The sequence below is a fragment of the Chionomys nivalis genome, chromosome 16 (assembly GCF_950005125.1).
Source record: "Chionomys nivalis chromosome 16, mChiNiv1.1, whole genome shotgun sequence".
Taxonomy (NCBI): domain Eukaryota; kingdom Metazoa; phylum Chordata; class Mammalia; order Rodentia; family Cricetidae; genus Chionomys; species Chionomys nivalis.
Window position 1 is genome coordinate 64079877 of NC_080101.1, and position 14720 is coordinate 64094596.

The following is a 14720-nucleotide window of genomic DNA, read 5'->3' on the forward strand; positions in this document are numbered from 1 at the left end:
GGTTAACTTGGTTTCTGAATAATTACTCTCAATAAAAATGATTAAATTCATTTTTATCCTTAATTCTTCATTAATTTTAATCCTTGATTTCAGACTCTGTAGAAATAAAGATGTTCATGGAATTTAAAAGAATTCTTCCAAAAACTTACCTATGAGCTTAAAATATAAAATAATAGGAAAATAGTCAACCAAATTGTATTTCTTATGTATTTTTTTCTTGGTTTTTTGAGACAGGGTTTCTCTGTGGTTTTGGAGCCTGTCCTGGAACTAGCTCTTGTAGACCAGGCTGGTCTCGAACTCACAGAGATCCGCCTGCCTCTGCTGGGATTAAAGGCGTGCGCCACCACCGCCAGGCTTTTCTTATGTATTTATGTTTGTAATTATGATCATTTTGTGGCTCTATAGCTTGTATGAAAACATGCTATGTTCTCTATTAAATAAAGTTAGAGTGGAACAGTAGTTGATTAAACTCATGCCAAAGTCACACAGCTTCAAATTTCATGTCATTAATATTTTTAGGGAACTAGAAGGCATTTTAACACAGAGAGCTTTGATAGAAAAGCACACAAGGAAAAGGAAGGACAGTAACTTTTGTCTTCAACTTAATTAACAGATCAGTCTTTTTCATACTTAGTTCTCTGGTTCTCTGGAAATTTTAAGTTTAGAGTTGGCATCTTGAAAGAAATTATTTCATGGGCCAAGAAGAGACTCTGCAACACATTATTGTTTCTAGAGAAGGAGGAATGGTGCTCATGGACTGTGAAGTTGACATCTTCTATATGAGTCATCACATGTGTAAGGTAGCAACTTGTTCATTGCCACTCTGTGTTACTCTCATGGGTGCATCAATTAACCTAATGCTTTCCCCAGCTCACACCATGTTTTCTATATTCAACAGTTATTTGACCAATGAAAAGAAATGGTTGATTATATATTTTTAATTCTTCATATTGAAGTTACATTTTAGATATCTCAACTGGGGTTGACCAACTGTAGAGTTTTGCATTAGCCTCCATCTGCATCAAGAATAACCTTCTTTTGAAAGGCTGAGAGCTGTACTTATCTACAGACATAATATTTAAAATACTGTTAGAAACTATATTGGTTTAGAAACAATTGACAGCAATGGGTTTTCCTTCAGGCTTACAACCTCACTAGCCATAGGTTCTTAATTACCTTTACAGGAAAAGGTATGAATTGCCTTTTACTGATCGGGCTTTAAATCCAAGTAAGCACAATTTGGTAAGTGGAGATTAAAGTGCCATTGTTGTTCCATTGTAGTGTCTTGCAAAGCCTGACATTGTGAATTATAGGCTATACAACTGGGTAGCACTGTTCATTGTTTTTCCCTCTTGGAAGCTTACAAAGCATGCCTGGTCTTCAGGGAAGAGGCTTCCAGATCAGTTCTTTCAAATCCTGTGCACACAGCTCCTGGTGTCTTTTGGCATAGAATCTTACCTTCAGATTCTGCAACAGCAATGGCCTGGACTGTTTTGGGAATCTTGTATTTCTCCACAATGAAGAATAACTTGAAGGGAGGTTCCCCATGCCTTGTTCCTAGGGCTTCTGCTAGATAGTCTGTTGTTTGTGGGGGAAAGATTATCATCTTCTCCTCTCTCCAACCATCCCACCATGTAACTGATGTAAATACAGCACTTGTGTTTGCAATTCTCAAAAAATAAAGACAAATTCTTCATGTAAAATCTATAAAAAATATAGCAACTACCAAAGATTTGGGTGCATATATTTCTTTTGTTCTTTTTCACTTTTTCCTGGAAAAGAAATCAGTTTGAATCTCAATGAATGAAACACAAGGAAAAAAGTTAGCAGTTGATTAGGAAGAAGTTCCAGTTTTCACTCTTATTTGTCCTTGCAGACAGACCCCACAGCACAGAGCATTCTCTGGTAACAAATGGGCATCTGGCCAGCCGGTGATCTTTGCATTAGCATTCTAATAACCAGAGGCCAATGCACCATAGTGCTGTGTCAGAACTAATTTATGAAACTAGGTCCACAGTCTCATTAAAGTGGTCACAATTCAGTGGCTACTCAGTAAAATTAGACTACAGTTTCACTCTCAGAACAGTGAATATTTTAACATACTATTAAGGGCATATTTCAAATGTTAAAACTAACTTTTATTCTGAGAATGGAAAAACAACAATATTAGGAAGTCATTTACTTTTGCAATATAAAATTGTTTTAATATAGCTTTTGGCTCAAAATCCTTGGCATTATGGAGCACAGGACAACTGTGCTTAGCATTTGCAAGAACAGTGCATTTTTCCCTCTGAGAAACAAATAGTTCTGTGCAGGTCAAGGAAATCTTAGGGTCATAAATTCACATGGCTAGTAAATCTCAGGCAGCTTTATTGGTAGCCCAGAGTGCTTCTCACAGAGGTGCTGCCCATGTCTCCCTGAAGTTCTCTTTAACCACATGTCCACCTCCCCCATAGCACCAATCTCCCCCAACTCAGAACACATTGCTCTTCAGGCTGCTTTCCACCAAGAAACTGGGCTTCAGAAGTCTAGATTGTATGGTTTCCAAAATCTTGTAAAGAGCAGTGAGATGTAGGGGAGGGGGAAGATAATTTTGTAAATCTAATGCAGTCCCTTTCAAGGCTAACCCTGAGATAGTCATCTCACATTGCAGGGGTGTGGTGCATCATTTTCTGATAGTTCGATGCTTTTAACATGGTGCGTGCTCAGCAATAAAATGCTTGTAGTAAGCAGAGCTAATGGTATTGATATCTCGGTTCTAAAATATCTATATTTGAAAAAGGAAAATGATTATTCCTGCACTTTTTATTTCACAGTGTTTCTGGGATCAGAACTAATAATGTCTGAAAAGAAAGTCTTTTTAGTTGTATAGGTGTACATTTGGGTTACTATATGGTTATACTCATTCCCTTATCAAACATAACAGAGAGTTTCCTTTATCTCCTGAGTTTTCATTTAACCGAATGGTAATGAGTCCTTAAATCTTCTAAATGTGAACAATAAAATATTCCAAATGACTACTCTTGGCAGTCTGCATGCCATAGCTGAATTATTTAGGTATCTATTTGAACCTAGGAAAAAGGAGGGAAATAACTCTCAGTACAAAGATTTTCTTTTTAAGTAACTCCTCAGAAAAACATTGTTGTTAATTTAAAAAAAGCATTGTCAATATAAATATTCTGTTACACTAGATATGTCTCATACACCAAGGTTAAAAATATAGAAAGTGGTACAATATAGTAGGAATTGTCAGTTTACTGTATTAGTCAAATAATAAATAATATAAAAGTTTCCATTAACCTTAAAAACCAGAATATTTCAAATTAAATCTATGGCAAATAAATAATTCCAAGTTTGTCAAGATATCTTACAAACCAGGATTGTGAGAGGGCTGTGTTCTACTAAATGTGAACAAGTGTGGTGTTCAAAAATATTCCTGCGTGTGCATTAGGATATTTGAATTAAACATTTGTGAAATAGACAAAATATCACTTTTCCAACCTATTCTAAATTGACCAACTAATTTGGCAGCCTATATAATTTCATCCTCAAAACAGGATTCAAGTCACTCTCACTTTAGTGAATGTATAGATATAGCTTACTTAGAACAGTAAACTCCAGAAAAGACATGTCTTCTGGCCTGTATATATTATATTAACAATAAAATAATTGAGGACTGATATAGTGAGCAAAACACACTACAGGTACTGACGAACAAAGTTTGGTGAAATGAGGACAGCTCTTCAGAAGTTCATTGTCAAAGAGCACAAACAGCAGTCACTGCAGCGAGGAGAGTGTGATAAAGTTAAGTTGCTGCCCAGAGAGGCAATTAATTCATGAATTGGGGAGGGGGGGTTGTAGTGTTTCAGAATCTTCTCAGATTCTGCCTCATGAAGTATTGGAGAAGTAGTTGGGTTTTTGTTTTTTCTCACCTAAGAATCTTCAGATGAATGTATCTTCCTGTTCTGCTTTTTGCTTCTGAGAAAGACACTTCAGGATAAAACCTGTCTCATTTGCCTCAAGACAGGCTTGTTCCAGCTTATCGACTCTTTTCACTTTCACAACTTTACCACTATTTTTACCATGCTATCATGGTTTTGCTTATTCAGTTCAAATAAAAAGGGAATTTTGTATAGTTAATATGTGGTGCTCTTTAGCTTACTGTGGGCGATATAATTGTAACTAGCCTATCAGGAGATTTTGAAGTTGTTTGAGTTTGAGGTTTAATAAATAACGTTTTGGAATATAGCTTCACTTCATCTGTTTTCTCATGTTAATTTGAACTAATAAAAGCAATAATAAAATAAAAATTACATTAAAATATGACACATCTGTTCTGCTGGGCAGTTAGTAAATGCTTAAAGTGATTATTAAAAAATTCATAACACCCCATTTCCAGGTGGGGAGCAACACTCTTACCCCATTCCCTAAGAAGAAGCAAAGCTGAAGTTCCCTTCTGCTTCCTCTCTCTAGAGCATGATGGAGGAAGAGGATATCAGCTAGAGTATATGCAGTACCCAGTTTGGCCTTATCAGCACACACACACACACACACACACACATGCACACGCACACACACACACACATAAAGGTCACCCGATTTTACCCGGACTTTTCAGCAGAATATGACTGTAATAGCTAGAAAATCAGCCTCTGCCATCCAATAATATATGCACTTATACTCAATGACCAGAAGCTGAAGTGAGAATTGCAGGCTATACCAAAACAATTACCCAATAGTTATTAAGCACAATCCTTTCTAAAAGATACTTAAAGTAAATGTTTTTAAACATAAATTCATTAACTTGCAGAAACCATTATTGTGCTTTATTTTTGCAGTTTTTAAAGTGTATGTGTGACTCAACTGTGTGGCTCTAAAACATGAACTCTGTAGATAAAAGTGTCTCATTGTTAAGAGTTAAGACACACTAAGAAAAATTCTAAATATTAGTAAGAAGAATCTGTAACTCAGGAGCCTAAAAAGTGACCTTTGATATTTTTCTGTGTTTAAATGTTTCACTTCAAAGTGCCTAGCTTATGAGAGTGGATACAAATTGAAGTTTTATCAGCCTTCCAGGTACCTTGCTTGTGTGTAGTTTGCACATTGCCAGAACAAACATGGGATCTCTGCAACATTGTCAAGATGCCATTTGCTCTTCTCTATGAACCCCATAAGATCAATGGCTTTTGATGCATCATAATTTGATCTTTGGCTTCTAACAAATCTTGGATGTTCTCACAACGTCATTAAATATTCTAACTCTACAGGTCCTTTAATATAAAGATTAGTTCGTTTGTGTTCTTTCAAGGCTTTATCTTCATAACGATTAACTGAGGTGCTGGTCTCTGTTTAATAAACTCAAACTTTGTGTGAGGATCAACCGAGCACTGAAGAGTCATACATATGCATATATAAATATATATTATATGTATTTGAAGGGGAAATCTGTATTAAATGGCTGATGTATGCTAAGAGGAAACTAAGGATTCATATAAACTTTTATAATTTTTTAAATTATTATTTTGTTCTTTTATGTCTATGAATGCTTTATAAGTACATTGTATGCACATCGTGTGAATGTTGTTTGCCCATCTAAATTGGAAGCGGGATAAGATTCCCAGGTATCAGAGTTACAAATGGTTATGAGCTGCCATAATGGGTATTAGGTATAAAACCTGAAACCTTTACAAAAGCCACAAATGTTCTTACCTACTTAACCAACTCTCCAGGTCCTCATATACATTCTTAATACCTTTGATGGGAAGCTAATAATGTTGAAAATACAGATTTAGCAGCTTGTCATGAAAGGCTTCCTCTGGTTTTAATAAGCTGTCAACTCTTAAGTGTATTTTTACAACCACTAACAACACATTATAAAAAATTTAAGAATACTGACAACATTTTTCACTGACTGACTTGTTATATGTTTATTTACTTATGAAGATAATTTTACATTTTCACTTTTTATAAATCAGGATATCAAATATAGAAATATACAATGAATATAATTATATTTACCCAAAAAAAGCAGCCTATGCTATCATTACAGTTTTTAATATTTTTCCAACTACAACACATAGGGACAGTTATAAACAGCCTTGACATTCATGGTACCTATTTTAAATTACATAAGACTCACTACCTTTTTTTTTATTCTCAACTAGGAATCATATAGTATAGCCAGTTTAAATAAAAGTTTTACTTTTTACTGACATTTCTTTTTTTTTTTTTTTTTTTTTTTTGAGCCTGTCCTGGAACTAGCTCTTGTAGACCAGGCTGGTCTCGAACTCACAGAGATCCGCCTGCCTCTGCCTCCCGAGTGCTGGAATTAAAGGCGTGCGCCACCACCGCCCAGCTCTTTACTGACATTTCTAATGGTTTTCTTATACTCAATAATCTACCCCAATTGTCCTGTCCCTACCACAACCTATACATTAGCTCCCAATCTCACTTCAATCCATTTGCTTTCTAAACCCTGATGTTGTTAAACCAGGTGTGAAATAACACGTATATTGTCATTGTTATTCTCAATCTTAGTGATTTACTACCCACCATAAAACACATAAAATATTTGTAAAATGTGTAACACTGGGATTTTAATCCACATTCTCTCATCCAGTGCTCTATGATTTGATTTCAAAATTCCTCATGTCCTCCCAAACCTACCCTTTTAGAGGTTACCCTCTGGTAAATTGTTTATCTCTTATTTTCTTTCCATTATTCCTATTATAATTTATTCCTAATCAGTACTTAAATTTGCATATTAATTTAAATAAAATATATATTGTCAGTGTTTTCCAGTGACATAAATTTTGTTCAGTGCTGTGATTCTAGGGCTCATCAATAGGGCTACATTGTCACCTGTAGCTATAAATCTTTCTCCATTCCTCTTTAGTTTTCTATTGTAAACTGTCTTTTCTAAACTTGCACAAAGTAGTTGTCCTATTATCTGTAAGTATATCAAAATGAACATTATTTCCCAAATCATATATTATACATATGCAATTATTTCTTTAGGAGCACAGTCATCACACATGATGCAATTTTATTTTCTATTTATCTGTTTGTTTATCTCTTTATCTACCTATTTTTATTTTTTTCATTTATTTTACATTTTATTTCCTCTTCTTCATCTCCTCCTGTATTATTCTCACACCTCCCATGTATCCCCCCCCTCCATACACTCTTCCTCTGTCTCCCTTCAGAAAGGAGCATGCCTTCCACGGGAGTTAACAAATCATAGCATATCAAGGTAAGGCAGGACCAACCTCCTATCCCAGCACAGAGACTAGGAAAGGGATCCCAGCATGGTGAGTAGTTCCCCAAAAGCCCTCTCAAGAAGCAGGGGCAAGTCCTCATCCCATTACTATGAGTCCCACAAACAGACTATTCTACACAACTGCCACCCACATGCAAAGGGATCTGTCCCATGTAGGTTCTCACTCTCTTGAACAGGACTCCCAGTAGCATGTCTCAGTACCTGGCTGTGGATCTCTGCATCTGCTTCCATATCTGTTGACTCAGTTTTAAGCACTATTGTTATTTAAAACAGCAAAATTATTTTAAAAGTAGCTTCACTAATTTATGCCAATACTTAAATTGTATGTGCATTGCACTTGCTCAGAAACTTAGTCAATACCTGATATTATTAGCCTGTAAAATGTGAACTCAGTGACTCATATTAAATTATCTCCAATTACTGATGAAAATAAGAAACTCTTGTTTATTTATCACATTCTTTTTCTATAAAGTTAAGTTACTAGTTTTTTTTCTCAAATTTATTTTTGGTGTTTTGATTCATATTCCTGTGACAAAGATGACATATTCCTATACTCGAGAAACAAATCCTTGGTCAATAGCTTTTTGGTCTTTGTGTGGTCTTTATGTGGCTATTGATAAGAAAAAAACCCTAATTTAATGTAATGTAATTCATAAATGTTATATTTTAATAACAGTGTTATTTTTATGTCTGTTTAAGACGTCATTCCATATTTTGAGATCATAAATGAGTTCTCATTCTTTTACCACTTAAATTTTACATATTTACCTTTTGTATTTAAATATTATTTTTTTAATAATGGAAAGTAGGAATTCAGCTTTGTAATTAGTCTTTTAAGTACCTAATTATTATAATACTATTGATTAAAATAGACTTATTATGTTGATGAATTATAACAAATACTTGAATTTGACTGAGGAATACCATGAATTTGAGGACATCCCGAGCTAAAGAGGATTCTCTTTAAAGCCCAATTTTCTAATTTCTTCAAAGCTTAATATTTTTCTAAGCACAAGATCAGCAATTGTATCCAAGCACTATCACATTTTCTGGTCTCTTATCAACCTTAGACTCTTCGTCACATTTTCAGTTACTGAAGTTAAGATGTGACCAACTTGGAAATATGTATCATTCAATTTATGCTGCAAAATAAATGTTGTCTTTTTATGTCTTCCTCAGTAAATGATAATCATTGTGATAACATAATGATGAAAATCAATGCCTCCTTTAAGGATTAAAGCTATAATCCATATAAATACTTATGACTGTAGAGATTTCTCAAATAATTTAAAAATCAGAAATGGTATCATCATATTTGTTTTTATTACACCTCTTGATTCTTCTCTCATTGTTTAACACTTTTTGCATAAAACATCAAATCCAAATTGATTATATATTTTTTGTGCTTTAATTTCTTCTTAGTATCTCTATTTTCCTAGTAGGGTATAAAATCCAGAAAATCAAGGGTCTAATTGTTTTTTGTATGTGACAATCCCTATAATATCTCATGTAAAGGAGATGTTTCATACATTTTAGAGAGAATAGCATATAAGATTTGTGTAAGAAGGAATGAAGAAATTGCTTAACTGGTAAAGTATTTGCCAAACATGAAAATCTGAGTTTAATTCCTCAGAAACCACACGAAGGGCCTGAGGAAATAGGATTGTTCCCATAATTCCGGCTTTGGTGTGAAGGTTCAATGAAGCTAATTAGCCGGAAAACATTACCTAGTTGATGAACTTTATGTCCAGTAAGAGACCCTGACTCAAAAGGTAAAGTTGAAATCAGAAAAGAACACTAGATGTGGGCCCACAGTTTCCATGGATGCTCACAGCTCCGTTCTTGCATGTGTTCTTACAGGCACACTAACAAGTGCAAGCACCTTATGTAAAATATCACACATAGACACACAGAATAAATTATTTAATAAATTAAAATTGTAAAATAATTTGCATAAGTAAATAGAAAAAATAAACTTTCTAAGGTATAATGTTTCCAAATTGTTTATCAGTGCTATTTAAAAAATGCTATGTTTTTAATTTTCAGATATTAACATGGCAGGGGAACCCAAACCTTATAGACCAAAGCCTGGAAACAAGAGACCGCTGTCTGCTCTTTATAGGTAAGTAAGAAATACCATCCCACTACATATATGAAATTTTTGCCACTTTATGAGAAAATATGATGTGACAATAATTAACTAATTTAAAACAACAATCTTTATTATTAAACTCTATTGATTAATCACACACACACACACACACACACACACACAAACACACTCACCAAGAGTCATAGCAGATGCTTTAGCATTAATATAAATGGAAGTTTCTGTCCTGCCTGGTAGTCCCACAGCCATTCAGTCACAAAGAAACATACAGAGGCTTATATTAATTATAATCTTTATGGCCTATTAGCTCAAGATTATCCTTAACTACCTCTGACAACTTAAATTAACCCGTAATTCTTGTCTATGTGTAGCCACGTGGCTTCGTACCTTTTCTCAGTGAGGCATTCTCATTTTGCTTTCTCGGTTTCTGACTGGTGACTGCCTTCTCTGCCTATCCTCTTCCCAGAATTCTCCTAGTCTGGTTACCCTGTCTATACTTCTTGCCTGGCTACTGGTCAAGCAGAGTTTTATTAAACCAACATGAATAACAAATATTTACACTATACAGGAGCTTAATATTCTCATTTATAGTAATATACTTGCCAATCATGATCTGTGATTACACAAAAATGTTTACAAGAAACAGTTTAAAATAAGATGCTCATGGTTTTTGAATGTTCACTACACAGACGGCTGTATTGTTCATCATGAGAACATTTGCTTTTGACAAATGGCAGGGAGGAACAAAACTGCCAACTTTGTGACGTACAGGAGATGGGCAACAAAAAAAGGAACTAAAGTACAGCATCCTGAGGCATGCATCCAGGGATTTATTTCCTTTAACTAGACCCCACATTCTAATAGCCTGCTCTCTATGAATTCAGTAGATTAATGCATTTATGAAGTCAACATCCAACCCCTTTTTAAAAGCACCACCAGCTAGTAACAAAGGCTTTAATACATGAAATTTAAAGAGTTGTTCATACTCCAACTACAGCAATAATCATTTCACAAACCTAGACAGATTCTTTCACAGTTAAGAATGCTTGCTGATCTTCCAGAGAATATGAGTTTTGCTGCCAAAACAATAAACAATCTGTGCTGCTGACCATCTCACATACTACACTGTGGGTGTCTGAATACTACTTGATGTGTTTTTATTTCAATCCTCTTCAGTAGATCAAGAACTTGAAGTTACATTAATTATTATTTTTTATCAAATCAGCCTATTAGAAAATGATACCAGTAGCCAAGCACATGTCAGTATGTATTATACGCCAGTATTCCTCCAACTACAAATTGGTTCACCTTATTTTGTTACACTGTCTATGTCATCTCATGCCTATTTTCTCAGAATGACAGATATAGTTCTTTTACCTAGATAATACAATTACTTTATTGCCTGCCTCAGTTAGGATTTTTATTGCTGTGAAGAGGCACCATGACTATGCCAACTCTTATAAAGGAAAACATTTAATTGTGAGCTGGTTTACAGGTTCAGAGTTTCAGTCCACTATCATTATATAGGAAAAATGATTGCACACAGACAGACATGGTGTTGGACAATGAGCTGAGAGTTCTACATCTGGACCAACAGGCAGCAGGAAGGAAGAGAGAGACTGAGGCTGGCTTTGCATTTGAAACCAACAAACACACCTTCAATGACATATTCCCTCCAAGATCAAACTTCTTCCACCAAGGCCACATGTCCTAATCCTTTCAAATAGTGCTTCTCCCAGATCTGTGGGACCATATTCAGTCAGATCACCACACTCTCCTAAGGCCGATTGTGATAATTATTCACTCTATTTTTTCTCCTGTTGCTATTTCTGTTCTCAAAGTAGATTATATGCAGGCCTTAAGTGCTCTTTATGTATTATTAACAAGTGTAAAGTATGGTTGATCTAAGAAAGAACACAATAGTAACTTCACAGAGCTTTTAAGTTTTGTGTAGATTTTTATTTTTTAACAACCACTATTGAAAAACAAAGCAAAAAGAAAAACTGCTCTACAGTAAAGCCCTATGCGCCACTTCACGTACTTTACACTTTTCTTTTTTAAATGCTAACTTTGCATCTGTCTCTCTAAAATTTACTTCAATTAGATTTAGCAAGTTGTTCCAGGCTATTGAGATCTGTATCATACAATTTATTGGTATTCTCCAAGACATATTTCATCATTTGACTGCAACATAGCTAAGAGAGGTGTTGAGAAAGGCTTCTTGTTTCAATGATATCACTTGGTTAACAGAAAATTAAGCAATATATTTTTAGATGGGCTATGCTCTGATAAGGTATGAAAACAGTTTTCATGAGGGGCTCCATGTTATTATCTTGTCTTTATTGTTTAAACAAATATTCTCTGAACCCTGTGATGACACAGTCTCATTTCCCAAACTTAAAGATTATAAACATCACTAGAAGGGGCCTATTTACACTGAGGGTTCCAAGAGATTCTCAAGCGATTGTGATAAAGAAATGTAGTTTATTTTTCTTTTTATTTTTGATGTCTAAATGGACAATCTAAAAATAAATAAATAATGATATGTAACCTAAATAAAATATTTTATACAAAATAAGAAGCAACAAAAATAAGTACTGATGATGGGATATTAATAATTTTCATTGATAGGAGAAGGCAGGAATGAATTCATTACCCAAACACATGGCATATTTTGTACCTTTTTTGAGGCAAAGCTAAGCAATACACATCATTTTCTGCTTAGTTTCTTTTTAAATGTGCACATAATTAGTTTTTGTGAGTACAGAAGCCTGAAAGTCATGGAATAAGTTATTAACAATGCAATATGGCAAGTTTTTTTTTCTTTTTCTCTCATCATACAGTTACTAGTATCTGTATAATGATGTTAGTTTTCATATTTTCTCTATTCTGGAATAGTTTTGATTTCCTTGTGGAGATGAAAGCTCATAAAAAGACACTGGTGTCTTTCTAACTGTTATTTCTTTTTGCTACCCAGTTGTACTGAGTTGTAAATGTTTGGTTTAAGTATGCTGTACTATATATAAATTACATCGGAGGAAAATGTTCATTTGACCTATTTTCATCTATTGAAGTAAACTAAAGTTGAAGTGTGTGGAAATTGACAGACAATAGCAAAGAGAACAAAAAGGAATGAAAGTGAAGCTGAGAAAACCTTTTTAAACTTATTTTTTGATTCTTACATACATTTAATAGTACTTTACTTTCATGAGGAAAATGTTTCCACAGTCATTATTCATCTATTTAGTATACAACTCCTGCAAGTTAAGAATACATCCCTGCCACATAAATAAGAAATCTAAATTTCAAATAGAATAAGCCTTGTACCTTTCAATGTAAGGTGGCAAAATTAGTTAGTGGCACTGGTCTTCCACTCCTATGTCTGGGGCCCTTGTCAATAGAACACAGTTTCTAACTTCATCCAGCTGCTAGCACCTGAAAAAAAAAAAAAAAAAAGGTTAGACAAAACACAGCCTTTCTAGTCATCAACACCAATAGTTACTCATACTGAAAGAGCAATTATTGCATACTAGATACTTCATAAACACAATACAATTGACATCTATTTGTGTAATGGTAAGGTCTTTACTTCAAGTTATCTAAGACACTGATTCTCATCTTTCCTTCCTTCCTTTTTTTTTTCTTCCATATTGGACATTGAACTCAGGGACCTTCACATGTACTACTTAACTATTTCTCTTCACTGTTTATTTTATTTTATGTTATTTTGAAACAACATGTAAATAATTTGGCCAAACTGGCCTTAGAACTAACATCCCAGTGCATGCCAGTCTGGAGTTTGTGGTTCTCCTTCCTCAGTCTTCAAACTAGCTGGCTTACAACAGAAATTATAATTAGAGGCCAGGCTATAATTTTCATGATCATAAAAAATTCTGTATCTAAGGTGAAATCACTTGCTCTATTTGGAAGAGAACATGATCATCTTTGAAATGACCAATTTGCATTTCCTAATGTTTAAAGTTTTGAGTCAACTTATTTAGCCTCATAAAATAACATGGTTCCATGTGCCCGTCCATACTTTAATACATATTAAAGATGCCTTAAACATTAGACACACAGAACACTTACAGGAGTCAAAGAGCTGCTGGTATAGAAATGCAAAACCAATGAATAAGAAAAAAGGATAATGGGGCAAAAGGGCATTATGTACATATTTAAAGGAAGTTTTTCATTTACTATATTGCTTTAAACTGATGCATTTCTGTGACTGCACTCTGTCTGGGCCTCTGGCTGAGCAATGATAGGACCTTCTTCACCCCCATCCACACTGTCACTGTCATCTGCCGCGGTTTGCCTTTCCCATTAAATACCCACTGACACAGGACTGTGCTTTGTATCTTATAGTCAGAGGATTTTTCAGTTTATCCACACAAATTTCACTAGTACCTACTGTATGTTTAATTTACACTGTATACACAGTAGATAGAAAAATACATTGTAATGAGACTTAAAATAACCATATTGTATTAAGCACAAGTTAGAAACAGATGAGATGCCTGCTTACACTCCAAGAAGATAAATGAGATCATTACTGATTCTGCATAAGTAGAAGGAAGTGAATTCCCTGGAAGTGATAGGAATTAGAGGATGCTTGAGCTTGCTTCTAAATAAGACTTCATGCAAAAGTAAAGGCATAATGAACAAAGAAAGCATGCAAAAGCTGAAGCACAGAGAACACAAAAGAGCATGGCTTAGTGGGAGCTGGTATGGTTAACCTGGAGGGGAACAGGAAAATTATGTTGGTGGGAGACATAAATACCTCTACATATTCTATTGATATTAATATTCTATTAATATTAGACTTTTACTTTTTAGACAGCAAGCAATGATTTGAGTATGTGACTGAGGAAGTGAGGCATGAGGAAGGAAGAGATGCTCAAGGTCTCCAGCTTTGGCAAACAGAAAAAGATCATAGGAGTGAAATAGAAGAAGCAGGAAAAACAAAATAAGTACTGAAAGCTCAGATATAAAGTCTGTAGAAAGGACAAAAATAAATGATTCCACTACTGAATATGAATTCATAGAGACAGGCAATTCATTATAATAGCCCTTGCAATAAAAATGTCTCCCATTAGAGTCCATTTGTAAATGAAACATAATTAATCATTTCTGAATATTTCATAAATATTGGACCTAGTCCTAACCACGAATAACTCATCTATTCTGCAGGGAAAAATACTGTAATATCTAATAAATTGCTGCTTCAAATGTTCTGTGTACATTGTAGACTATGAATAGTATCTTAAAATTATTATTCACCCCTAGGAAGTAAGTTTTCCGGCATGCTAAGTTCCAATTAATGCTAAATAA

The 14720-nt window shown here is 34.4% G+C and overlaps 1 protein-coding gene across 8 annotated transcripts in view; it reads left to right on the plus strand.

Moving 5' to 3' along the window:
- The window catches only part of Ralyl (RALY RNA binding protein like), an 806300-nt gene that overhangs the window by 609067 nt on the left and 182513 nt on the right, over positions 1 to 14720 (plus strand). For all 8 annotated transcript variants that reach the window (XM_057790445.1, XM_057790446.1, XM_057790447.1 and 5 more), the window contains one exon: positions 9326 to 9401. In XM_057790445.1, coding sequence (XP_057646428.1) covers positions 9326 to 9401 — 76 coding nt within the window. The remainder of the gene's footprint in view (positions 1 to 9325; positions 9402 to 14720) is intronic.